The sequence below is a fragment of the Phascolarctos cinereus genome, unplaced genomic scaffold, assembly GCF_003287225.1.
Source record: "Phascolarctos cinereus isolate Bilbo 61053 unplaced genomic scaffold, phaCin_HiC Scaffold_2;HRSCAF=192, whole genome shotgun sequence".
NCBI lineage: Eukaryota > Metazoa > Chordata > Mammalia > Diprotodontia > Phascolarctidae > Phascolarctos > Phascolarctos cinereus.
In genome coordinates, this window is record NW_027555625.1 from 408531848 (window position 1) to 408558150 (window position 26303).

General features: G+C 37.9%; 1 protein-coding gene across 2 annotated transcripts in view; it reads left to right on the top strand.

Annotated features, from left to right (window-relative positions):
- Positions 1-26303, top strand: part of CREBRF (CREB3 regulatory factor) — a 47292-nt gene that overhangs the window by 2200 nt on the left and 18789 nt on the right. The window contains exons 2-3 of one of the 2 annotated variants that reach the window (XM_020969116.2): positions 16711-16896; positions 26104-26229. In XM_020969116.2, the coding sequence (XP_020824775.1) occupies positions 16888-16896; positions 26104-26229 (135 nt within the window). In that variant the 5' untranslated portion in view covers positions 16711-16887. The remainder of the gene's footprint in view (positions 1-16710; positions 16897-26103; positions 26230-26303) is intronic. The other variant, XM_020969117.2, reaches the window with a different exon arrangement.

Below are 26303 nucleotides of genomic sequence, written 5' to 3' on the forward strand. Positions count from 1 at the left end.
TGTCATGGAATGGTTTCTCCTCAACACTGGGAACATACTTCAACTAAGTGTAAAAATTGAGGAATGAGATTATGAATTGAGTTTTAAGCTTTTAGGACAGCATTTTCCATGCGAATCTTTTCTGGAAGTGAGAAAATAGTACATTTTTGCTTTTCCTTTTAGAAGGACAGAAAATAAGATCAATGGATGAGTTTCGGCTAGTAGTGTGGTTATAACTACCGTCAGTATTACAGATTTCTTTTTGTTTAATATTATTAATCTGAATTAAGTATTTTTTTCCTAAAAAACAAAAACCTTAAAAGTATAGTTAGCTCTTGAATTTTTCCACACTGATGAAGGAAAACAGCAATATGTCTGATGCGCGAATCAGTTTTTTATTTTATAATGCACTCCTTTTCATGTTTTGGCAGATTTACCTTCCTGAATTTGTTTTTAACTGAAATTAGGTTGTATTCTTTGAACACATAGTAAGGGTGTTATTGCATAGAGTAGAACCCATCAGTATTTCTTGGGGTTGTGCTAGACGAGCAGAACTAGTCCAGGAGCAGAAATATGGCATGGGTATAATAAAGGAGATAATTTGTATTCTAGGTAATACAAAGATTACTATATACACTGATTCTCGTCCATTCCTGTTCTCCATTATATTTCCCTCCATTGATTAATTGTAGAAATTTTCATATTGGTGACTGAAGTTTTTTAGTTTTGTTAAAATTATACATTTTAAGGAATAAATATATAAAATGCTTCATTAACAATCCTTAGTTCTTTAGGTTTTAGTGTAATTTTCTTGATGAGAAACATTTGTAATTGGTTAATGTTTTTATCCAAACTATAGTCCTTTATAAATGTCATAGTTATTAACAAGTAGAAAATATAGTACCTTTGAAGTTATGTTTAAATTCAGAATAAACTCTTGTTTTACTTATTACAGTGTGGGGTTCAGTACCAATCAATGAAGTCAGTTATCACTAATCACTTTAATATATGCAAATAGAAGAATGAATACTAGCAGTCAATGAAGTAAATTATAACTTCTCCCATTAAATTTCATAGGTATAAAAATAAATGTAAGAAATGAAACAATTCAGATGATGGCATGGGGAAAACCTGCTATTGGCAGGGAAAGGAATAAGCAGTTATTTGGCACCTACTATGTGCTAAGTGCTTTACAAATATTATTTCAATTGATTTTCAAAACAACCCTGTGAGGTAGGTACTGTTATTGTCCCCATTTTACAGTTGAAAAAACTGAGGCAGGCAGAGATTAAGTGACTTTCTCAGGGTCATGGAGCTAATAAATATCTAGGGCTGGATTTGAACTCAAGTCTTCCTAACTTTTAATAAAACCCAGTGTTCTGCCTACTGTGCCACCTATCTTTTTGATTTTCTAAATAGCATGGAGGAGGTTTGGAAACATTCATAGAAAGATGCTTGCCAATTTAGTTCTTACACATTACTTTTGTATATCTAATTGACATTATTATACAAATTAAAACCTAGAAATGATAAGCTGACTTCCTTGATCCCTGCTGACCCTGCAGTCTGTAACAAGTATACCAGGTAGAACACCAGTTTATTCTTTTAAATGTAAATGTGCTTTCAAAGCCACTGTACTGTATGTGAATACTGCATAGTGGTGTGTGGTTCTTGGATGAATTAGATAACTCTATGTATAGTCTCATTTACCTTTTGAGAGTTAACTAAATAATTCATAACATAGTACAGCATATTTACTCATGTATTGTTTAAATACTCACAAGTGTTTAACAGGTTTTAACAGGACAAGAAAATTGAGTATACTGCATCTGTCTTTTGGAGAGATAGATTATTTGAGAGATTGTTGATTCTGACACTTGAAGGAAATGCAATTTCTTTAATCTCAAGCATTAAATAATGCCTGAAATACCCCAGGAAGAAGATAATCTAAGGAACTCATCCATGCCTGCTGTATATAATACTTTTTTTTTTTCTGAATGGGGTTTCATAAGCTATTCTAAGTCATTAAGAACCAGTTTATTCCATTTAGTTGACTATCTTTTGATCTATAGATTTTCCGTTTTAGACCAGAAATATACAGTTCTTTCATTGTGGGTATTTGAATACTGACAGGATGTACAAGTGACAGTTTCTGCCTTAAACTTTTAAAGCAACATAGCACATGACATGCCATATCTTGGTCTTAATTTACAAATTAGTCACTCCTCCAAAGTTGTGTGTAAACCGGATGTTTGTATATGAAGTCATCTTTTCCTGTTCACCTCCATTATTGTTTTAGAAAATTGTCGTCACCGGAAAAAACCTTGGTTTAAAGCAAAAGTTTTGAAAAACATTGGGGTGTAATGGGAGGTGTTGAAGTTCAAGTGTTCTGCTTGGGTTTGAATCCTAGCTGACACTATCTGAATGAGGAGGAAGTCAATTAAAAGCTCTCTCATCCTGCTTTCTCGTCTGTAAAATGAGAATAATACGCTACATATCTCACTGGATTGTTCTGAGGAACGTGTTTTGTCAACAATAAATGTGAACTGCTATCGTGATAAAGATTTATTTTTTCCTTAATTGTGGCGATCCTGTTGTCAGTACATTTGACAAAGTAATTGAGAATAAAGTTCCGACCACGTGATGTCTCATTTAGAAAGTTTTGACATGTTGATGGCTCCATAGGAGTCTTCCATTCCATTGCAACTTCGGTTAATGCAGACTGGTGAGTAGCAGAATGTTGCAGTGGAATGATTCTGAGTGAGAAGACCTGGATTCTAATCTTAGCACTGCTAATTACTCTCAGCGATCTTGGACAAGTTATTTCACTCACCATTCTAGGATTCACTTTCCTCATCTGCAAAATGAAGAACTTTGATGAAATGGCCTCGAAGATCTTTCCTGTTTCTAGATAGGTGACAATTGCTCTTTTGCAGTGCCTCCCTCCTCTCTAAGAGCACAGTTCCAGATATATGGGGAGTGCTTGATAAATGCTTATTGATTGACTTCAAGATTCAAAACCAAAACAAACATGCGTAGTGAGGGGTCACCTCTGTACAAACGTTATACATGTTCCATAAAACAAAATATTTTAATAGACTTGCTTTGCTTTTATTTTCCATTTTGCTAATTTGGAGAATTAATATAAATAAATGGAAAATTTCAAAGTTTGGGAAGGAGAACATAATAACCTGATTGCATTCAGAAGCAGTTGAGGACTAGAAGTCCATGTTTCTAGTTTTAAATATGCTACTAAGTTGCTCTGTAATCTTGGGCAGATCAGTTAAAAGTCTCAGTTTATCCATTTGTTGAGGAGGAATTAATAATGTCTTTCCTACCTACCTCAAAGAGAAAGTGTTAGATTATTTATTTTTGAGAGTGAGGACTACCTGAAGTCAAGGAGAGTGTTATTACTAGAGGTGGTGAACTCTTCCAGGGAGGAAAGTAGACATTTTTGAGAGAGGGAGCTAATCATAACCTTTTCATAGATACAGAACTTTCACTTGACATGTTTAACTCTGCTAGTTGTTCCATCTCTAACTTCCATTTTTTAGAGAAGGTTCTTGAGATTTTGATCTTATCTGAATTCCCTTTAATTCTTCTGTTGCTTTGTTTTTGGAATAACTAAAGCAATTACAGCTGTTGATGACTTCCTCTGAGGCTGAGATAAACAACAATCAATCAGTCAATCAGCATTTACTGGCCAGTTGGGAAACACAGTTTTTCTCTCTCTCTGTGTCTCTGTTTCTCTCTCTGTGCCCCTCTTTCTCTCTCTCTTTCCTTTCCCTTCCGTTTGTCCACGTAGGGTACCTTATCCTTACTTGCAGGTTCTCTGCCCAAAGGGTATGTACGTTTTGATGGCTGAAACCTTCTTTTCCCTAAGGACCAAGCCTTAAACCCAAATTACTCTAGCACTCATTGATTGGCCAATCTGTTAAAGACCTTAGCTTAAAAAGGCCAAGATCTCCCACCGTATCCAAGGCCATCTCCAGTCCTCCTCATCGATATCTGCCTATTGGACCCAGATGGCTCTGGAGGAAAAAGTGAGGCTGATGACCTTGCACAGCCCTCCCTCACTTCAGTCCAGTTCACTTTCATGTCAGAGCATCACCTCCTTGATGTCTTGATCCTCCTCCACAACGAAGGACAAACAACAACAAGCATAAACGACAAAAGGCGGCATTTTCCTTTGTTGTTTTGAATTTGCTGTTAGCATTAGGTATATATGATCACTAAATGTTTGGCCAAGGTAAATGGAGCTGTGTTCCAGTGAGGGCATTCCTATCTCTCAGGGTGGGCCTAATTGAGGAAAATGCTCATCCATATACAGAGCTGTGGATGCCTGTCATATTATTACTTCAGGCATTCAAGATACAAAATTGGCTGGACAGCCACTAGGAGTCAGTTAAGGGTTCAGGGGATGTATTGCTAGTGTTATAACTGATTCCATTGCCCTTTGGATGACTTGCCACCAAAACAGGTCTCTTTCCTTTGTGGAGCCTTGTTCAAAATTCACCACCTTAATTCACCACTTTCTCTGACTAATTAACCCCAGGTGTCATATTGCTCCTCCTCTCTGTGTCCTGTTGTTACATATTTGTCATTGTCTGTGCATCCTTAGTTATGAAATCTTCCTTCTCAGATGTTTGATGTTTTTGGTATTGACAGGTAACCAATTTCAAAGCTTTAGGGTTTTCTAGATTCCTTCCATTATGATTTTTCTGAATGCTCTGATAAGTTTCTTTCTCTGCTTCCTTCTTTGGTACAGTGTTTTTTGTTTGTTTTTGTTTTTCAAGGACTTTGTGAGCTGATTAGTGATTTCTTAGGATCATCTCACCTCTGTAACCACGTTCCTTCAGTGAAAGAACTTTCCCTCCTTCATTATCAATATGTGCTACTTAAATAAAAAGAAAAAGAACTTAGGTAAATTGGACATATGGGTTAATTATTCAGTTTAATAAATAATTCACTGTAACCTTCCTTTAAATAACAAGTTATATTAATGTGTTTTGTTGCATGGTTTATTTGCCACTTTTTAACCTTTGTTGTTTTTCGGGAGTCTTAGTTATATCTGACTCTTTGTGATCCCATTTTGGGTTTTCTTCACAAAGATTCTAGAGTGATTTGCCATTTCCTTCTCCAGCTCATTTTACAGATGAGGAAACTGAGGCAAACAGGGTTAAGTGATTTGCCCAAGATCACATAGCTAGTAAGTGTCTGAGTCTAGATTTGAACTCAGGAAGATGAGTTTTCCTAATTCCAGCCCTAGTGTTCTATCCAGTGTACCACTGTTCTGCCCCATGTGATTCCTTACTGTCAGGTTTTAATTTTTATTAAAACAGTTGTTTAAAACGAGTTATTTCTGTCAGTCAGACTAACAGAGACTGCACGGATTAGTGAATCTAGAACCTGCCTCAATCAGGGAGACTTAATCCCTGAAGAGCTAATCCTTGCTTCTTCTAAAATGGTGGCTACTTGACCCTGGACGGGCTGCAACTTCTTAGTGCCCTAGGACCAGCAGCTATAGTCTGAGACTATAACTATCTGTGTTGAGAGAAGAAGTTTCCTCAAGGGGAGTGCTTCATAGTAATACAATTACAGATCCTGACCAAAAAAAGAGGGGAGGGAATACAGACTGAAATGACTCCTCCCTCTTTACAAAAAAAAAGTCAACTTTAATGGAATTCAGGAAATGTACTTTAGCAAATTTAGAGATTCTTTTAAGATCAGTGATAACTTTTGATTTGTCTGATTCATCCATCCAACTAATCCTTTACTCTTACAGATTTCTTTTTATAATATATTATCATTTGTATTCAAAGATGCCACTGTGATGATAGTATATGAAAATTTGTTATGTTAATTTTTTTAAATCAAACTTTTAAAAAAAATAAGTTTTAATTGAGGTCTTCTGTTCTTTACATCATCATAGTTTTCTCCAGTATTCTTCCTTCTCCCCCTCCCAGAGTGCCATCCTATATAACAAAAAGAGAGGAAAAAATCAGCACAAACTGATTAATGAATTGGAAAAGTTCAAACATGTGCAATACCTGTGGAACCCCACCTCTAGGAAGAGATGGGTTGAGAGTGGCCTTTCATGTCTCTTCATTCCAGTCATGTTTATCTTTATAATTCTGTTACATTCACTTTTTATTTTTGTGTGTGTGTGTGGTTTTTTCTTTCATATACATTGTTTATAGTCATTGTATATCTTTTTTTTTTGGCTCTGTTTATTTTACTTTGAATCAGTTCGTGTAGGTCTTTCCATGCTTCTCTGTATTCATCACATACATTTTTTTTACAACTCGGTAATATTCCATTACATTCATGTTCCACAATTTGGTTAGTCATTCCCCAGTTGATTGACACCTATTTTGTTTCTAATTCTTTGCTATCACAAAAAAGTGTTGCTATAAATATTTTAGTGTGTGTGGGGACTTTCTTCTTATTGATGGCTCTTTGAGGTATAAACTCAGTAAACATATTCTGTTTCAAAGAGTATGGACTTTTTTTTTTAATAAAAAATAGGCCTTTTTACAGTATAGACAAGTATTTACATAATTGCAAATTGCTTTCCAAAATGGTTATATCATTTCACAGCTTTACCAGCAATGTATTAGTATGTCTATCATCCCACAACTCCTTCAGCATTGACTGTTGCCACTTTTTGTCATCTTTGCCAATTTGCAGGATGTCAGGTGAAACCTCAGGTTGTTTTGATTTGTATTTCTTTTGTTATTAGTGACTTAGAGGATTCTTTCATGAAGTTGTGAATGCTTTGCACTTCTTTTTAAAAGAAACTGTTAACTTTGACCATGTTATGGTTAGACAGTGGCTGTTAACACATATATGTGTGTGTATATATATATATATATACATATATGTGTGTGTGTGTGTGTGTGTGTGTATAATTTTTTTAGTTATCTTGTATACCAAACTCTTAACAGAGCAGTGTGATACAAGATTTTTTTCCCATTTGACTGCTTCCTTTTTTATCCTAGGTACATTAATTTTGTCTGTGCAGAAGCTTTTCATTGTGTATAATCAAAGATATCTATTTTATCTTTTGTAATTGCCTCTATCTCTTATTTAGTTAAGAATACATCTTCTCATAGCTGAGAGAGGCAAATGATCTGCTTCTCTTCTAAATTTTTTATAGTACTTTTAAGATTCATTTAGAATGTGTTGTAAGAATATGATGTAAGGTATTGCTATTATTTTTGTTCAGTCATGTCCAACTCTTCAAAACCCCTTTTAGGGTTTTGTTTTGGTTTGGTTTGGTTTTTTTGGCAAAGATACTGGAGTGGTTTGCCGTTTCCTTCTCCAGCTTTTTTTATAGATCTCCAGCTTTTTTTATAGATAAGGAAACTGAGGCAAACATTATTGGTTCATTCCTTTAAGTTAAGCATTACTTTTGACTCTTTAAATATGTAAATACTTGCTGTGAATTTATTAGATTTTTCTACCTAGGATGGAGATACTTGGTAGCTTTGAGAGAGCTCTAGATGTCTGATTTGGGGATCATGCAACCTTATTCTCAATGAAACATGTTCTCTAATTGACTACTGATTGACTACTGACCCCATCCTGCTGAAGTTATGTCACAGTTTAATATCCTTCTGTCTACCTTTTCCTTTATACTTGTAACAGCACTGTGAATTCCATTCACAATTGTTAAGTAATGGGGGATGTCCACATCTTTGCTTTTACAGTAAGTCAAGAGCTGTAACTTCAGTCATGTTAGTTAGCCCTTTCTATACTGGTATGGCAAGCAAAATGAACAGAAATTATTGTCATCATTAATGCAGAAGTGGAAGGAGCCCTCTATATAGCAGGCCAGGGAGATATATCAAGTGATTCATTCTTCTCCCAGTGTTCACCCCATTTCCAGACAGCTAGACTTAAAAGTGATTTCTAGAGAAGCCAGGATTCCTGATTGGGTTACACGTCTTCATGGTGGTAGTATCTGAGAAGTAGCAAATAATATTCCAAGCAAAAAGGAATTAGTAGGATGTTACTCACTTAGTATATGGTCAGGAGCACCTATTTTTTCCAAAACCAGGGTGACTGTTAAGCATAGTCTACATTTTCTGTTGTAAGCCTGAGAGTTACTGTTAATAGGGACTGTTTTATAGTGACTTGGGAGGTCTTGTAGAAGTCTGTCTCGGAGCCTCAGCTCCCTCATCTGTAGAATGAGGGATTTGGAGGGACTTGGCTTCGAAGGTGACTTCCAAAGCTAAATAGATGGACCAGTGATTCTCAGTGTGAGTCTTCAAATACTATATAGTCAGCGTTAAATAAATATCTGTTGAAGAATATTGAAGAGGTATTCTGGTGTATTCCCAGATGATTCCTGAGAAAGTGACAACCTTGTGGAAAGAATAATGAGTTATGGAAATGCAACAAAAAACCTCAGCTTATCCAAAAGACATTTCTGGAAGACATTTCTGTAGTACCATCAGCTGAGTTTGAGAGTATGTCTAACAATACAATGAAGTTTCATTGTGTCTTGTGCCATTGTAAAAAGTGGTGAAAGGTGAAGGTCCTACCTATATTTCCAGAATGATATTTTGCTTTGAAAATTTTTCTTTTTTCTTCATCTAGTGCTTTTATCTTTTATAGCAAAGCACGTTTTTCTTTTTTTCTTAGGAAAATACTCTAACATAGTTGAATTTCATTGACTTGTGTTTCCATTTGATTTTTTTGTCTCCAAGGTGGTGCTAATTGTGATTCTGGCTAAAATCTGAGATAGATTAATATTGCTATGACCTTTAGTTCTTGCAAAAGATTATACCTTTAAAATTTATCAAGCCTTCTATACTTATGTCTATGCAAAGAATGTTTTTTCGCTATTTTCATATATATGAAGAGTCATCCAATTTTTTAATATTTCTATAAAGAAATATGGAAAACCAAACCCCTAGAGTTTTGATATAATTAGGAGTGTTCCTTCCAGCAGTGCAGATGACAACCCCTTTATACTTTATGATCATGTGTGAAGCTACACATCCTTCTAAGTCAGTCAGCAAGCATTAAGTGCCCACTCTGTGCCAGTTCATTCAGTGCCCTACAAAACTGGTGCCATTCTGCCTTCCAGATTGCTTTCCTGTTGAATTCCTATCATATCTCATCCCTTTGTGATCATATATGATCAGAGGTATGCATTTGTGAGATGGTTGCCTGAGGTTAGAAATGTAGTATGGGATCTTAAAAATATTTTCTGTGTAAAGCTATAATGGTACCATTCACTCATACTCTGAATGACTTAGCTTACTGACAAGAACTACGTAAGGGTTGATTTTGTGCTTGACCGTGTTTTGACAACAGCTGTGAAAGTTAGGTGCTGTTATCTCCATTTTACAGGTGAGGAAACTTGAGGCTCTTAGAAGTCAAGTGGTGGCAAAAAGAAAAAAAACCAGTTGATCGAATTGTTCCTTTTCACACAACTTTTTGTTGTCTGAGGCAGTATTTGAGTTGAGGTTTACCAACTCCAAATCCAGCATTCCTTTCACTATACCTTGTTGCCTCATTAGAGTCATATGAAACAAAATTGTTACATGAGATCTGAGGAGAAAGGTGAGATTCAGGAAGACTTATAGAAGACGTATTGTTTGAATTGGGCTTTACAGGATGGTAAGAATTCAACAAGAAAAGAGGACATCTTAGATATAGGGCATGGTGTAAAGAAAAGCACAGAGATGGGAATGTGTGTGTGTGGGAAATGAAAGGACAGGGCTGGAGTATGAAATTAATGGAGAACAATAATCTGGAAAGCCAGAGTAGCATCAGATTTTGTAGGACACTAAATGCCAGGCAAAGGAACTTGAACTTGACTTGGTAGGCAATAGGAAGCCACTGGAGACTTCTGGGCAGGGAAATAGTGTGATCAGATCTCTGTAACACTAAGAGTAGATTGGAGTCTGGATTTCTTGGGTGATGGACTAGGGAGAGGGCTCTACATAGGACCGTGAGATAAATATACTTATTGTACCTTTATCTCTTTCTCAGGTCAAATATCTTTGGTAATTCCTTATTTTACTGATGAGGAAATGATGCTAGGGCCCTAAACTGATTTGCCCAAGGTCCCACAGATAGTGGCAATGGCATCTTCCTTAGATTGTATATGAAATAATTAAAACCATATATACAATAATGTAAAAGGAAAGAGCAGTGAAACAAATGAAAGCTATGTAATGAGCAACCTTAATTTGGAGAAGAGTTGAGAAAATGCACCTCATTCTTTTCATTGCAGAGATAGGGGACTGTGAATGTAGACTATTGCACATGCTCCCAGCCATGTTCAGTATGCAGGTTATTTTTTGTACAACATTGTGGTTTTTTAAAAATGGATTTTTGTTACAAAGGGAAGGGTCATTGGGTAGGGGAGAGGGATATATTTGGAAATAGATTGATGTAAAAGCAAAGGGCATCCACAAAATAAGAAAATTTAAAAGATCTAGCTACTTTCTGTTCCTTAGTAATCCCTACCAGTGAGATTCTACTTTTAATATTTTCATTTAAAAAAATGTTTTAGCATTTAAACCTCAGTTTTTCTCACTATACAATTTTCCAAAATCCAAACTATATCTAAATTGTTTCAGAGTCGGGGGGTGAAGCTAGCATTATGTAAGCTTTTTAAGGTTTTCAAAGTGCTTTACAAATATTATCTTCACAACAACCCTGAAGATGTAGATGTTATTCGCATTTTACAAATGGGGAAACTTAGGCACTGAGGTTGAGTGACTTATCCAGGGTCACAAAGCTAGCAAGCATCTGAAACTGCATTTGAAGTAATGTCTTGCAGACTCCAGATCTAGCTCTATATCCACTGTATCAGTTAGCTATCTAGGTATGAAAAAGATATACTGTAATTCAACCTAGGGAAAGTCCAGAATAAAAACAAGTTAACCCAAGAGAACTCAATTTAATTGCTGTGTTTATCTATTTCTAATTGAAACCTGTTCCCAAAACAGCTTCTAAAACCTGTAGTTCAAGATCAAGCAAAGATGATTTTTGAGTGTTTATTTAAAGTAAGAAACTGAATATAATATTTGAGTTATATTTTCTATGGTATTTTGGCCCACCTACATTCAGGGGCACAGGACTCGTTTTTTTCTCTGTATCCAACAGATCTTCCATTCTCCTCAATTCATTTTGTTCTAGAGGAAGACTCTACTTTCATATCTGCTGTTGATCCCTAAACAAAATGCTGTCTTAGTCAAAAGGGCTGTCATCACACAACTTGGAATCTTGCCTTTATCTTTCCCTTCTTTCTGAAATTACCCCCTCCCCACTACTAGCAGCAATATTATTTCAGTAAGATTGAAAATTAGAGCACTTTCCTCCATTTTCTGATACCTTATGCTATCAGAAGCACTTATTACATGGAAATTCCATTAGCTATTTGACTGACATTTGACTATTAAAAAAATGATCTCTGGCCTGCTGAGAGCTCTTGTTTTGTAGTTTTCAGTACTGACTTACTCACAATTCCATATATTGTATTTAGATTCATTAAACAAAGGTGAGCTTCAGGTTCCCATGATTGATAAGTAACTTCATTGTCAACTCTCTCCTTCTCCTTTGGAAGCATTTGGTCCCTTCAGCCTCCCTACAAAACTGGATCTCATGGAGAAGTGGAGAACTGAATTAGAGAGACTTTACCATTTATTGCTCCAAGAGTCTCAAAAGGACTCAATCCTTTTAGAACAGAGATGAAAGTGTGAAGGTGAAAAAGGGTTTGGGGGAGATCTTCATAGAGTATACTTAGAACCCCTTCACAGAATGAATCTGGGGAATGAACTCAAAAGAGGAATGTCTCAAATATAGACATATTTTGAATGGCCTCTTTAAGCCCTGAAGAGAAGCTCCTTGGCACAATTTCAATGGCAAAAATGTTTCTACATCATTGGGAAGGAAAGAAGGAGATGGCATCTATTTAAATGAAGAGCTAGGAGTTTTCATCCCTTGAATTTCAGATATATTCCTGTTCTAAAGGAAAAGAGGAAAGTAACAGAAACTCAGCTTGAATTTGTAAGAGTAAAATAAGGCAGAGAGTACTTATCCTTCCTCCATTTAAAAAAAAAAGTAGTGTCATCTACCCAGTTTGAAAGTTGGGGGTCACTCAAGTGTTTCTCCAGCTTTGCTAGGGGGAAGTAGATGTGGTGATAAATGAGTTTTTCAGTATAGAACAACTGGCTTTGCTCTGACATTGCCATATAACTATGATATTGGAAAACTAAATTTAACTCCTCAGCTTCTGTTTTCCCATCTGTTAAATAGGACATTTAATAGATATTTATTAAGCACTTAACTATAGGTCATACACTGTGCTAAGTGCCAGGAATAAAAAGAAAGACAAAAACATTCCCTGCCTTCAGGATTTGTTGTGAGAAAAAGATCTATGTGTGAGGTATAGTGATGGTTGTTATTTTAATCAAGGCAGTTGGATGGTGCAGTAGATAGAGTTCTGGGCCTGGAGTTGGAAAGTTGTACAGATGTTTCAGTCATGTCTGATTCTTCATGCCCGCATTTGGAGTTATCTTGGCAAAGATACTGGAGTGATTTGTCATTTCCTTCTCCAGCTCATTTGACAGGTGAGGAAACTGAACCAAACAGGGTTAAGTGACTTGTCCAGGATATCCACAGATACTAAGTGTCCATGGCTGCATTTGAACTTAGGTCTTTCTGACTCTAAGCCCAGCCCTCTATCCCCTGTGCCACTGAGCTGTCCTGGAAGAAGGAAAGACCCAAGTTTGAATTCAATCTCAGACACTAGCTCTGAACCCTGGGCAAGTCACTTAACTACCAGCTGCCTCATTTCTTTAGTAAAATCTACCCGACAGGACGGTTGTGAGGTTGAAATGAGATATTTGTGAAGCATTTAGCACAGTGCCTGACACATAGTAGTTGCTATGTAAATGCTAGCTATTATTACTATTATTAATCTCTCTGGGCCTCAGTTTCCTCATCTGTAACATGTGGGAATTAGAAGGTCTCTGAGGTCCCTTCAAGCCCTAGACCTATGAGCCTCCGACCCTATTTTTAATAAAAGGAAGTCTACATTTACTCTTCATTATTAGCAGTGTCCTATATCAGTGCTCTGTAAAAAAAAAATGACCTTCAAAGTTCCTGAAAGGTACTTTGGGATATCAATTCCCATTAGTGTTTCAAAGATGGGGTGAGGGAGTTAGCTACCTTTTAAAAAATCATTCATCCACGACCTGTGAAGATAAACATAAATAAATGGCTTTCTTCTCTGAACTCCGAGGGGCCGGCAGAAATTCCTAGACTCAGTGGGGCATGCCTATTAACAACTGTTGAAAGCACCGTGAAGGTGTAGGTGTGTATTGCACGGATTTACAGTTGTCCTTTTGGTGCTAGTTCCAAATCGACAGTTGGGTTCATTTTCATGATGTTGTTCCTTTGCTAACAAACCAGAATTGGAAGGCAGCGTGGTGTAGCAAACGTGTAGTAGAAAATCTGAGTTGGAATCTTGGTTCAGCCACTTATTGTTCATCTGTGTGGTCTTGGGTAAGTCACTTTTCTCTGAGTTTTAGTTTTCTTGTCTATAAAATGAGGAGGTTAGGTTAATGATCTCGAAACCCTTTCCAGCACTTTATCCTGTGGTCAACTGTTTTTCCTTTTCCACTGGTGGGAGCACCTACTTACCTATCTCAAGGATATCCTCTGTGCAGCCTCGGCTTTAGCAGGCCCAAACAAGGATGTGTAGAGAGAACTAATTACCTTTGCAGCAATATCTGGAGAAATTTCGAAGAACTGGAAAGAGTAAAAGTGAGGAAATTAATATATTAGGCTATTATTGCTGGATGTACTTTACTAATTAGTTACAATATGCCTTTATATTAAAGAGGTCATTATATGTGTTGTTCTTCAGAAGTAGCCAACGAAGCATCCTCAAAGAGCAGCATTTTTGTTTTAGTTCTCTTCTCATTGTTAGCTTGAGTTAACAGCCCAGAAAACTTTTCCCACAGATGTTCTTTGTTTAAAGATATTAGTACATATTAACTCCATGTATAATTTTCCTTTTCAGTTAAGTTCAACAAATGTGTTAAGTGCCCAGCTATACGCAAGGTACCGTGTTAGGTCCTGGGATGTCCAAAGACAAAAATTGAACAGCTCCTGCCCTCAGAAAGCTTATAATCCTGCAAACCTCATATTCTCTTTACTGAATTGTCGTATTTAAAGCTATATATCTTTTCAGAAGGTGGCCAAATCTATAGCCAAACAGTAGGGACTTTCATCAGACATCTCTGAAAAATGAATGCAAGTTACAAGAAATGTGTAGAGATCGGGGAGGGGGACTCGGTATTTGGGGGAACGGGGAAAACTAGACACCATTCTGCTGGAGTCCGTTGTGTGCTGTAAAGTGGGAAGCTCCCAGGTTATGATTAAAACCGTTCTTATTCCCCTTTTACCTCATCAAAAGAAGCAGGGTACCTAGGAAGCCAAGAGGAACAACTTCATTTATTCTTCAACACTTGGGGAGTGTTGAACTTCTTCTAAAAGAGTGAGGCCCCCATATTAAGAACTATTGTGGAATTTTAAAAAAGATCTTTAAGTTTGGAGGCTTTGTCTAAAGGTGGGAAATTTAAAGGGCACTGTTAGCTCTTTTCTGAGTAAGAAGATCAGGTAAGAGCTGTGACAGGATGGGCTCAGGGGGTTAGGAGTAGCTCCTGTTGGAGGGAACATGGAGTGGCTTGGTTCCAACTGTTTCATGGGGTTCCTTGGGTGATGGGTTACTGGGCATCAAGGCCATGGCTAAAGGAACCTGAGTTCTCAACTAGCCTACATGTGAAAAAAGAGGCTGTGCCCCACAGAAGAGAGACTCAGCAGCAGCTCTCTAGGCTTGTGAAGAAGGACCAGTAAGACTAGGGGTGGTGGGTTGCAGCCTGTCTACCTATCACTCTAATTTGCTGTAGGGTGAGGCAAACCCTGGCTTTCAGTCTTACCAGAGGAGGATTCTGGGCTGCTTTCCCTAGCATAGGTGAACTTGGGGCCACAGTGTATTTGGGAGGGGTCTTAGGTCCTCCCTTCTCATTCTTCAGTTTATTGTGACATGTGAAACTGGGATCTCTGCTCTGGAAGGGCTCTGTGAACCTTGGCTATATTTCAGATTACCAAATTTAAACAACTTGGATGAAAGGGCTCTGGATTCAGAATCCTAAAGCCTGGGTAGTCCCTGTTCTTACATTTATTCAAGGCCTCAGTTTCCTAACACTATAAAGTGAGGAGGTCGGACAGGATAGTCTCCAAGGTTCTTTCTAGTCGTAACAGTTTGTGAGTCTTTGAGACTCAGGCTCAGTTTGCCTGCACCCTTAGCACAACCTCATTTTCATTGTGAGTTGAATAAGGCTTCCTCTGTGACTTCTGGCAAATCATTTCCTTTCCTTTGAGGCCTCATTTTCGTCCTATATAAAATGAAAGTGTTGCAGTAGAGGAGTGGGAAGCAGTGTAAGAATCTGGGAGAGGTCTTGGAGGGCAAGGATATTCCCTGGCAGCCACAGTAGCAGCAGCAGCAACCTTGTGATGTCTTGAGGTCCACTTGTATGTACCCTCTGGGACTTTGGTCATTATAGTTACTCAGTTTAGTTTCCTTCTAGTGTTTATGTCATTGTTGCTCATTAATTCATACAAATCTATCTGTATTTCTCTAAATTCTTCAAACTTGTCATTTTTACTGCACAGTAATGTTCTGTTACTTCCATGTACCAGAATTTGTTCCCTTAATTGATGGGTATTCATTTGGCTTGCAGTTTTTTGTTACAACAACAAAATGCTACTTTGACTATTTTGGCATTGGGGCATACTTTTATGCCCATGACTTCATTATAACTCTGTAGTTGGACTGAAGGGTTAAAAGGTATAAACAGGATAGTCACTTCTGAATAATTCCAGATTATTTTCCCCAAAATAGAACTCTGCCAAAAGGATGTTAGTGTTTGTCTTCCTAGAGCCCTTCCGATTCTCAGTATTTCTTTTTTCATCTTTGCCAATTTGATGGGTGTGAGGTAAAATTTCATGATTATTTTAATTTGAATCTGATTATTTGGGAGGTGGAGAAGCTTTTCATATTTTTACTTATAGTTTATACTTGTTTTGAAAACTGTTCATACTGTTTTACCACTTTTTTTGGGGGGGTGGATCTTCATCTCATTTGTGTCATTTCCCTATATATCTTGGGTATTTGATTTTTTAGTTGTGATATTTAATACAGAGATTTCCCCCCCCACTTAGTGTTTTCTTATACTATAAGGATTTTTGTTTAACACAAAAGCTTTTAAATTTCATATAATTAAAGTCTGATTTTGTCTTTTGTGATCATCTCTGTCCCTCGTTGGTTAAGAATTCTTCTGCAACCACAAACGTAAAAGGTATTTCCTTTTGGTATCCCCTTTTTTTTTTTAAAAGGAAATTACTTATTATACTTAATGTAGCCATTTAGAGCTTATTGTGGTATATGGTGTGAGATACTGGTCTAAATCAAATTTCTGTTAAATTGCTTTCCAGTTTTCCCAGCAATTCTTTTAAAAATAGGAAGTCCTTACCCTAGTAGATTACATAATTGGGTTTATCAAACACTGTGCTACTGTTTTCATTTGTTTCTGCTATTTGCTTATCTACTCTGTTCTGTTAATGTGATTTTGATTATTTTTGAAAGGTTAAGTTTTTTTAGAGTTCAGTAAAGTTATTTTTTTTTTAATTCATTAGTTTCATGCAGAACTACTTAACGAAAGCAGAGGTCCAAGCGATTGAACTGAAAGTATTCCGGTGAAAACCTGCCACTTATTGTATAAATTATTTTTTATCGTGAATTTAAAGCTGGAAAGGAATCTACAAGCAAGAAAAAAAAGTTTGGAATTAGACTCTCAGGATCTGGGCTTGGAAATGCCTCAGGTAAATCTTACAGAGTGTGAGTAGTCTTTTTTTATATTTGAGCTCAGCAGAGGTCAGTACCATTGGTGCTGTAAGCTCTTACACCCCCTGGTAAATCTACTGTGAGTAGTCCTCTTTATATTGGAGCTCAGCAGAGGTCAGTCCCATTGGTGCTGTAAGTTCTTATATTTCTGTAACTTGTAGCAGAAGGCTTGCTGTGTGTTTGGGCTCCCATAGACCAGGTCCAGTCCTGTGGGTTAACTTCAAAGGGTTATCTTCTCATTTTGGCCTTGTTGCCCCACTTGGAGTTTGCACTGGGAAAATCTCCAAATAGAACTTGCTCTCTTTTTCCACAAATGTAAGAAATTAGACCCTCGGCTGTCCTGCATCAAGGTAACATGCATATGGGTGGAGAACAACAATTATTTTACTCTGCAAAAAATGTGGAAGATGCAAAGGGCTCACAAAGACCCATAAAGAGACACAGACAATTCATAAGGTGCTTGTAGTGTCCTCTTTGAAAGGAACTAAATTTGAAGTCACCAGCAAGACAATTATTTGCTGTTGCAATGAAATTCTTACTCCTTACATTGTACCCTTTGAAGTTTAGATTTCCTTGAGAAAGCAAATACACTTTGGGACTGCTGGATGCACAGTCACCTTCCGAAAAGATCTGCAGTGTCTGAAGAACACCAGAATAGTTGGCAAGGCCAAATCTCTTATCGCTATATTATGGTTTTTTTCTCTAGCAGCAGGAGCCTTGTCCATGCCTTCTTTCCCCAAGAGTCACCACTGATCAGCAAGGCCAGGTCTCTGAGCTCTCAGAGTTGGGAACTTTCAAGTTTGACGTTACCCAAAGGCAACCTCCAAGACTAGCACTGCCCAGAAGGCTAGATTCTGGGATCATCAGAATCCCATCTCTTCTTCCCAGGAGGTTGGTGGGATCAGGAACATTGTTCACGATCTTCCCTCTTGGGTTTAGGGCCAAGTACATGTCTACTTCTGCCATGTGCTTTTGCAAGAACCCCGTCATTTCCCTGGCTACTCTTATCTCTCTTTCTTCGGAAGTCCACTATCAAGTCTTGGGTCTCGGATCTGTGCTCAGAAGGTGCTTTGGGTGAATATAATGTGATTCCCGTGGGCCTCCTTACCATTTTCAGTTCCTGGTGGAGGGGAGACTACATAGGCCTTCTCCACCCCATGCCCAAATACTCTGTTACTAACCTGAGCTGTTGGCTTGTTTTTGTAAGTCCTTTGAAAAGAAGTAGCGTCTCTGACAATAGTACATCGCACCCGAGCCTTAGTCTGTCATGTTTGAGTTTCAGGGATTGGGACTGTCCAAATCAGGAGCCATCCTGTATCTTTTTTTTCTTTTTTTTTCCTCGATTTTTTGGTGAGGCAGTCAGGGTTAATTGACTTGCCCAGGGTCACACAGCTAGTAAGTGTCAAGTGACTGAGGTCAGATTTGAACTCAGCTCCTCCTAACTCAAAGGCCAGAGCTCTAGCCACTGCGCTACCTAGCTGCCCCATCCCATATGTTTTTTAACAATGCATTAATGAGCATGCTAGATTAGTTGTATCAGACTCAAATAGAAGTGGATCCCTATAGGCAGCTAGTTGACTTAGAAAACCACAAATTAACATTATCTCTGTTGTATTATATTTTTATTTTAAAAATTTTTCAATTACATTTTGATCTGGTTTGAGTTGGACACTTTTGTCCCATACTATAAAGTAGGAGTGGTACTTCTATCAAATTAATTGGTTTTATTAATCAATTAAATTTATTAAACCTGTCCCCTTACATGCCTTATCCCTGTACTAAACTCTCCATTTCTTTTTAACGTCTGTTTGTTTCTGACCATTCTCTCATTCCACTATCAACTGATCCCAGCCCTGCCCTTGAGTCTGTCTCTGTTCTGACATTTGCTCCTTGTTTCCCCTTGGCTGCAGCTCAAGAGCTCGGCACTAAGCAATGAGGAATATGTTCGAGAAGGTCGGGAGGGTGATGAGAGTTGCTGGCTTTACACCGGCAATGGCAGCTGCTACAGGGCTAGAACAGAACAAGTACTTCCCTAAACCTGCTTTTGATCATTAAACTGCTGTGACTCTCTCATCTCTACCTCAGGACCCCACTTCCTCTTATATTCCCTTTCACTTATACCCATTAAACTGTTGCATAAAGTGAGGCAGAAAAGGAGATGGTGATGAGAGACCAAAAGAAGCTTTCTTCGAGACCTTTCCTAACCTCTCCTTACTCTTAGTCCATCATCTTGATGTCATTCAGAATCTTATCCCCTCGAATCAATTCATATTACTTTCCTTACCTCTTAATAACTTTAAAAAACAACCTCAAAACCACTTTCTTTTTCAGGACCTCCTTCTCCTAGTACTTTCCCCACTGTGAGTCACCCCTGCCAGAACGTTTTCTCTTACTCCAACCTGCTGTTTTTTGTTTTTCCTCCTTCTCCTCCCATTGCCTGGCATCCTTCTTTCTAAACATTTTTCATTTCATCTCGTCTTTACCAAATTACCTCCTTATCCACTTCCCAAATGGATTTATAATGCAGAGACTGTCTCAGATAGGTATCACTTCATGTAGAAGCCTAGGATTGTAGTTAACATTTTGTCTATTTAGAATCATCATGGGTTCTGGAGTTTGGACCTGGGGAAAGTAGAACAGGGCCCCTTCAGTAGGGCCTTTCTTCCTCTTCATAGCCTCTAGCTCCGTAACACTCCAATGCCTGTTTCACTCAGCTAAGCAAGCATATAGTAAAGTTGATGATTTGGGAATACAAGACAGGGGTTGTACAGACTAAATGAACAAAACAAAAACAAATGTATCTTTTTGTTGTTAGGGTAGATTCTATGATTAGGGCACCTACCCCTTTGCTTGGTCAATCTCTCTGGATTCTAGAGCTGATTATTGAGGGACTGGACATGAGAAAATTTCTATTGACCTCAAAACAGTTATCCAGATTAGCCACAGCTCTCTCTAGTAGTTTCCAAACATATTTGGCTACCCTAATTAGTCCAATCTGTCTCTGAAAATTGGTCCTTTTTGTAAATATTACTACTATCTACATTTGGTAGTTCACGTAGGTAGACACAGTTCTTCTAAAAGGAATTTAGAGAGTATTGCTAAGGATTTATGCAGTCTTAGGTGAGAAACTGCAAACCTCAGGGGCATGGGTGATATTTTTTTGACTGCTACTAATCAAGGGCAAAGGCTTCATAAGAGGTAGATTTGAGAAGTGATTAGGTAGCTAAAAAAAAAGATTGTGTTGTAAGAATAGGTTTTGGATTTCTGGATCACAGCTTAAAATGTAGGAATGATGGGCTCCTGGTAAGAGATGGAGTACACCTAATAAAAGTTGGTAAAACTGTTTGCCTGGATTCTTTCTTGCCAATCTAAAGGATGAGGAGGGGAGAAAAATATCTATTTCTATTAGCCAAGGTTAAACACCATAGCAAGAAGACAACTTAGCTGTAGAGATGCCTAGAAATTCATAGGATACGAAATCCAAGAAAGGAGCTAGCAATAAAACCCATGGCCTCAGATACACAGATGCAGGAAGTATGTATAATAGCAGAGTGAACTAGAAATCCCAATTCAAGAGAGCAAATTTGATCCCATAAGTATCACTGAGACTTAGCTGAATATGACTTCTGTCTCAAATATGACTCTGGAAGGATATCCCTTTTTCAAAAGAAGCAGAGCAGGTAAAAGGCGGGTGGGGGTATCTTCTTAATCATAGATTAAGAAGGTATCTTATCAATGTTAAGAAATATAAGATACAGAGGAGGGAAACAGTGGGAATAATTTGATCGAAGACCAGTTGAAGCATAAACATAAAAAAATACTTTCATCTGATTGTACCACAGACCACCTGGACAACAAGAGGACACAAATGAGGATCTGAAGAAACAGATTAAAAGCCTGGCATAGAGTTATGATATAGTAGTGATTGAAGACTTACATTATTTACACATCTGCTGAAGCATTGCCTCTTTAGGCCAAAAGCAGAGTAGTTCATAATTTGACTTGCCTTAATAATAATTTCATCCTTCAAAAAATTGAGAAACCAATGAAGTGAATTTTTCTTCTGACCTGATTCTCATGTACAAGGAACAGCTGTTTGCTGAGGTACAAATTATAGGAACCTTGTAAGGAAAGTGACTTTTACTTTAGAATTTGTTATAGAGAAGAAGAGGAAAGCTGGGCATTGTCTGACACACCCTAGATGTGGAAGCTAAAATGTCAAATTGCTTAAGATTCTGTGGGTTACAATTCTGCGAAAGAAGTCAGCATAGGGGAGAATGGAAAACTATCAAGAATGAAATTCTGAAGACACACAAAAAACCCCCAAACCTATTCTGATGATGTAGAAAAGGGATTTGTTTATAGACATTGATACAGGTGCATTGACCAACTTAGGTTTTTAAAAGGTATGTGTAGAAGACGGAAGGGTAAATAATTGAGGATGACTACAGTGGCATAGCATTGTATTTATTGTAAGAGTAAGTCAGGTGCTCTAGGTACAACTCCTTGGGGCTTAGCTGTTTTGTTTAAGTCAGTACTATCTACCTACATCATTAGAGGTAGTTCCTAGTTGAAGAAATCACAGGTTACACAGGTTACATTCCTATAAGGAAAACTACTCTGGTGGTAAAGAGGGGGCAGGAGGAGAAGGGCTGTTAGGAAGTGAATGTGGTATAAATGCATTAATTAGGCTTTTTTAATGCACTGTAAAAAAAATTAGGGTCAGGTGTTCTAAAGTTCAGAATCATTTGGGACTGGCAAGGAAACATAAGAATATAAAAAAGAGGGGTTTAACAATAGCAAGGGAAAGAGGAGGATAAAGAAAGTAGATCTGCTCAACTTGTCTGTTAGACAAGAAAGGATGGGGTTTGAAAAGGCTTATAATAGGGGCTTGAAAATTCAAGGTAAGTGGTAAAATAGCAAGAGGGCAGGTCACCAGGTGCAAATAGGGAACTACAATAACTGACTATGTTTGCCGAACCACTGTCAATGATCTTTAAAAGACTGTGGAGGGGCAGCTAGGTGGCACAGTGCAGAGAGGACTGGCCCTGGAGGAGCTGAGTGCAGATGCGACCTCAGACATTTAACACTAGCTGTGTGACTCTGGGCAAGTCACTTAACCCCAATTGCCTGACAAAAAACCAAACCAAAACAAACAAGGCAAGAACAAAACAACAGCCACAGCAAAACAGTGGAAAACAAGGTAGGTGCTAGACTGGACAGAGGCAGATGTTGTACTGATTTCCATAAAATGGAGGAGATTGAGGCTTGTAGATGGTAGGCCTGTGAGTTTAATTTTGATTGCTGGTGAAATTTTAGAGCGTTCTTAAGGGATGGTCCTGGAAAAGCAGCGACCTCATAAAACCAGCGTGATGTCATGAACAGGCTATCAGACTAATCTGGACAGCTGGATTAGATCACATGTTCACAGAGGAGATCAACACAGCTGTAGAGGGTATTGGGGCTATGTGAAAGAAGAAAAGATACTAAAGGTATGGGGGAAAAATCTCAGATTTTATTATTAACTATTGACCTATATACCTACTTTCCCATCTGTATAAAATTTTTTATGAGAACAATCTACATATGCTTTGGATGCATCTTTGATGAAGTATTCATATGGAACGGGCAGGATTTCACAAATGGTATTCAACAGAAGTCTGTGTCTTTACCATCACAAATTGACTGAAAGATACAGAGAATACAAGATTCCGCTATTCTTGTTGTTTGTTGATTATATGTATTTGATTTGGTAAAACAAAATGCCACCTTAAAGGCTCTCTCCCAACAAGATGTGTACAACCCGTATATCAGCATTATTCAGAATAACATTGTTCAGATATCCTCCAATATTAACATCAGGCAAGACCCGAAACAGGGATACCTCAAAGGTGTTTGACAGTTTCGTGGAGGAGATCCATTGAAGAATCCAAATTGAAGAGATGTTCCTCTAGGTGCTCCTGTTTGTGGATGACATTGTGCTGGTTGCAGCAAGCCTTGGAATATTGCTGAGCATCCTGGGAGAGTGAATGAAGAGTGCCTGTTGTCCAGTCATGACCTACAGTTCAGTTGACAGCCTATCGCGCTCATCCATCAGCATATGCTGGTCAGTGAGTGCAAAGACCTCTTAGGATTGGACAGGAAGAGAAATCTGAATTACCTGCAGGAAACTGCACAATTCCTCTAAGGACGCCATACCTCTTTCAAAAACAAAGACCAAAGACTTTTAGTACTAGTGTTCTACCTTTTTTATTATACAGATACATGTTGAACACTACAGTCTCCAAAGCATTAAACCCGAATATTACTCAGAAGGCAGCTGAGAACAGGTTTTAATTCAACAAAAGGAACTACAAGAAAGAGCGACTGGAGTCAATGATGTCATCGGAGAAATGTATGACAAAATGAAAATGGGCTGTTTGTGTGGCAAGAGAAAGAGAAAACTGGTGTACTGCTGATATTCTCCATTAAGGTGGCAAACTTCTGTTAGGAAAAGGACAAGAGTTGCACAGGATGAGCAGGCATGGATGGTTTGCAGCCTGCATCATTGGAAAGAGCGTCCATATCACTGAGATTACAAATCTGTGTGAGCTTATCAGACTAGCCTTATTTCCTTTTTTGACCTAGTTGTTAAACTGATGCTGTAGATATATAGTTCACCTAGATTTTAGAAAAACAGTTGCAAAATCTTTAATGTTTTTATATTCAAGAGATGTGGTTGAGACATTAGTGTTTGGGCAGATTCAGAACTGGTTAAATGGCAGGACTCAGAGTAGACATTAATGTCATTTTAGGAGGTTTCCAGTGGAATGGCCTTATACTATTTGATGTTTTTATCAATGACTTAGATAAATGTATGGATGGCATGCTTATCCAAATTGCAGGTTGCGCAGTTAGGAGGAGAGAGCAAACATGTTGAGAGTTAGGCTCCAAAAAAGTCTCAATAGACTGAAATGAGGAACTAATCTGATAAATGGAAATTTAATAGGAATAATTATGAAGTCTTATATTTAGGTTTTCAAAAATCATTGTTTTAAGTACAAGATGAAGGAAGAATAACTTGATAGCAGTTTGTCTGGAAAAAGATCTGAGAGTTTTAGTGGACTTCAAATTTAACATGAGTCAACAGTGTGATAGAGTAGCCCCAAAAGTTAATGTGACTTTAGGCTACCTAAAAGAAGCATAAGGGAATTGATAGTCCTGCTGTATTTGTTCCTAATCAGACCACATTCAGAGTATCATATTCCATTCTGGGCACTGTTTCAGAAGAATGTTGATAACCTAGAGAGCCAGAGGAGAGCAACCAGGACAATAACAGATCTTTAAATTGTACTAGATGGAGATCAGTTGAAGGAACTGGGGGTGTGTAACCTGGAGAAGAGAATAGTTGTGGAGGGCTTTGATAACTCTTTTGAAATGTTTAAAGCCCCATCTGTAGAAGAGGTATTCAGATCGTACTGGTTGTCCCCAGAGGACAGAACTAAGTAGTCATTGGTGGAGATTTCAGAGGCAGATTTAGGCTTGATGTAAGAAAAGATTCCTAGCTTTTACAGAGTGAATAGGTTACATTGATAGGTAGTGGGACCTCCTCTCCCCCCAGTATAAGTTTTAAAGCAAAGCCTGAATAAATATTTGGCAAGGTTTTAGAGGGGATTCTTGTTCAGGTATAGATTGAACTAGATATCCTCTGAAGTTCCTTTCCAGTGTTAAGATTGTCACCTCTGAGGTAAGAAAGGCTCTCTTGAGTAATTTTTCTTCACTAACCTTACTTATATGCAGTATGTGTCTACATCTGCGCATTCAAATGAGTATCATCAAGACATATGGCATCATCGTCTTTCAAAATAAAGGACAGGTAGGAGAGGCTAGAGCTAACCTCAGTTAGTAGTAGATTATTTTGCAAAGCATGAAGTTTAGTGTTTTCCTGGGCCCTGGGACCAAGGACACTTTCTTCTCTTGTAGTTGAAACAACAACCGGCAACCATCTTCCTTACCACTAGGCATACCACTTCAGTCGCCATGGGCCAATCTCAGAAAAGGGGTGATGAAAAGCAGACGTGATAGGCAACTTAACTGAAATATCTCTTCAAATTGTCATCTGAAAATATCCCTTGGGTTTTGATCACCTACTAAAGCTCTTTGTAAACATTTTCATTGCATACATTTTAGAAAGCACAAACTGTAGGTAAAGGTGATTGTGCTTGTTTGAGCAAGATGATAGGGATTGCCTTTGAACCGGTCAGTTTTGTTTGGAAGGCAGCCACTGAACCAATACATGGTACCCTATAATAAACCACGCTTGTTCCTGTTCTGGTTATTTAAACTACTAATGCGCTCCCCTTCTAATGATCTGCTTCTCTACTTTATTCCACTCCTGCCCTCCAACCCTCTACACTCTTCTCCTCTTCTAACAAGGAGAGATGGGTGACACCGATGTAATAACAGGATAGAAACTATAAGGGCTTTTATGTGGAGTCAAAAGAGGCAGCTCTTAAGGTATGATGAATTGTCCCAGCTCCTATACTTTTCAGGGGCCCAAACTGTTAGGGCTGAGCAATGTGACTCAAGTGACGTATTAGTTGCTACTAAGATAGTGTGACACTAAAAAGACCTGAGGGACACTCCTGTTATAAACTGCTAATAACTCTCCCCACCCCACCCTCACCCTACACTGCTATTACCAAGACAAAGTCGTCTTGCCATTCCCATTCCACGTATAGAAACCTTGGCTTTTGCTCCTCTATAGGCAAAATGAAAATTACTGTTACGAGAGACTTTGAATAATCTATTCATCCCCTCAGAAATAATAGGGAACTCTCCCATTATAGGAATTAGAACAGAAAAGGTCTCTTATTAGAGTTTATTGTTACAAAATGTTTTCATTATACTTAGTTGCATACAAAGCACCTGTTGAGTATCCATAGACTGTGATCCTCTTTGGTGGATAAATAATCTTCTGGTGGTTCAAGTTTAATGCCATTAACCATTGCAGTTTCTGATGCAATGATCAATTTGTAATTACTTTTTTTAATTGTTCATCTGATGTAAATTGAGTTAGACAAAGGCCCTTTAAGTTTTCTTAGAAAATACTTTAAAAGGGCAGGTGAACTTGATTTTTAAAGGAGAATAAAAGGAGTTCTTAAAGACTTCAGTTTTTAAAATGAAATAAAATAATTTCATTGCAGCCTAGTGTAAGCGGAATGGACCCGCCTTTTGGGGATGCCTTTCGAAGCCACACGTTTTCAGAACAGACTCTGATGAGCACAGATCTCTTAGCAAATAGTTCAGATCCAGACTTCATGTATGAACTGGTAAGTGATACTTTCTTGAGCTCTATTTTAATTGATTTAACATGTATGCATATTTTGGTTGTGGCATTTTATTT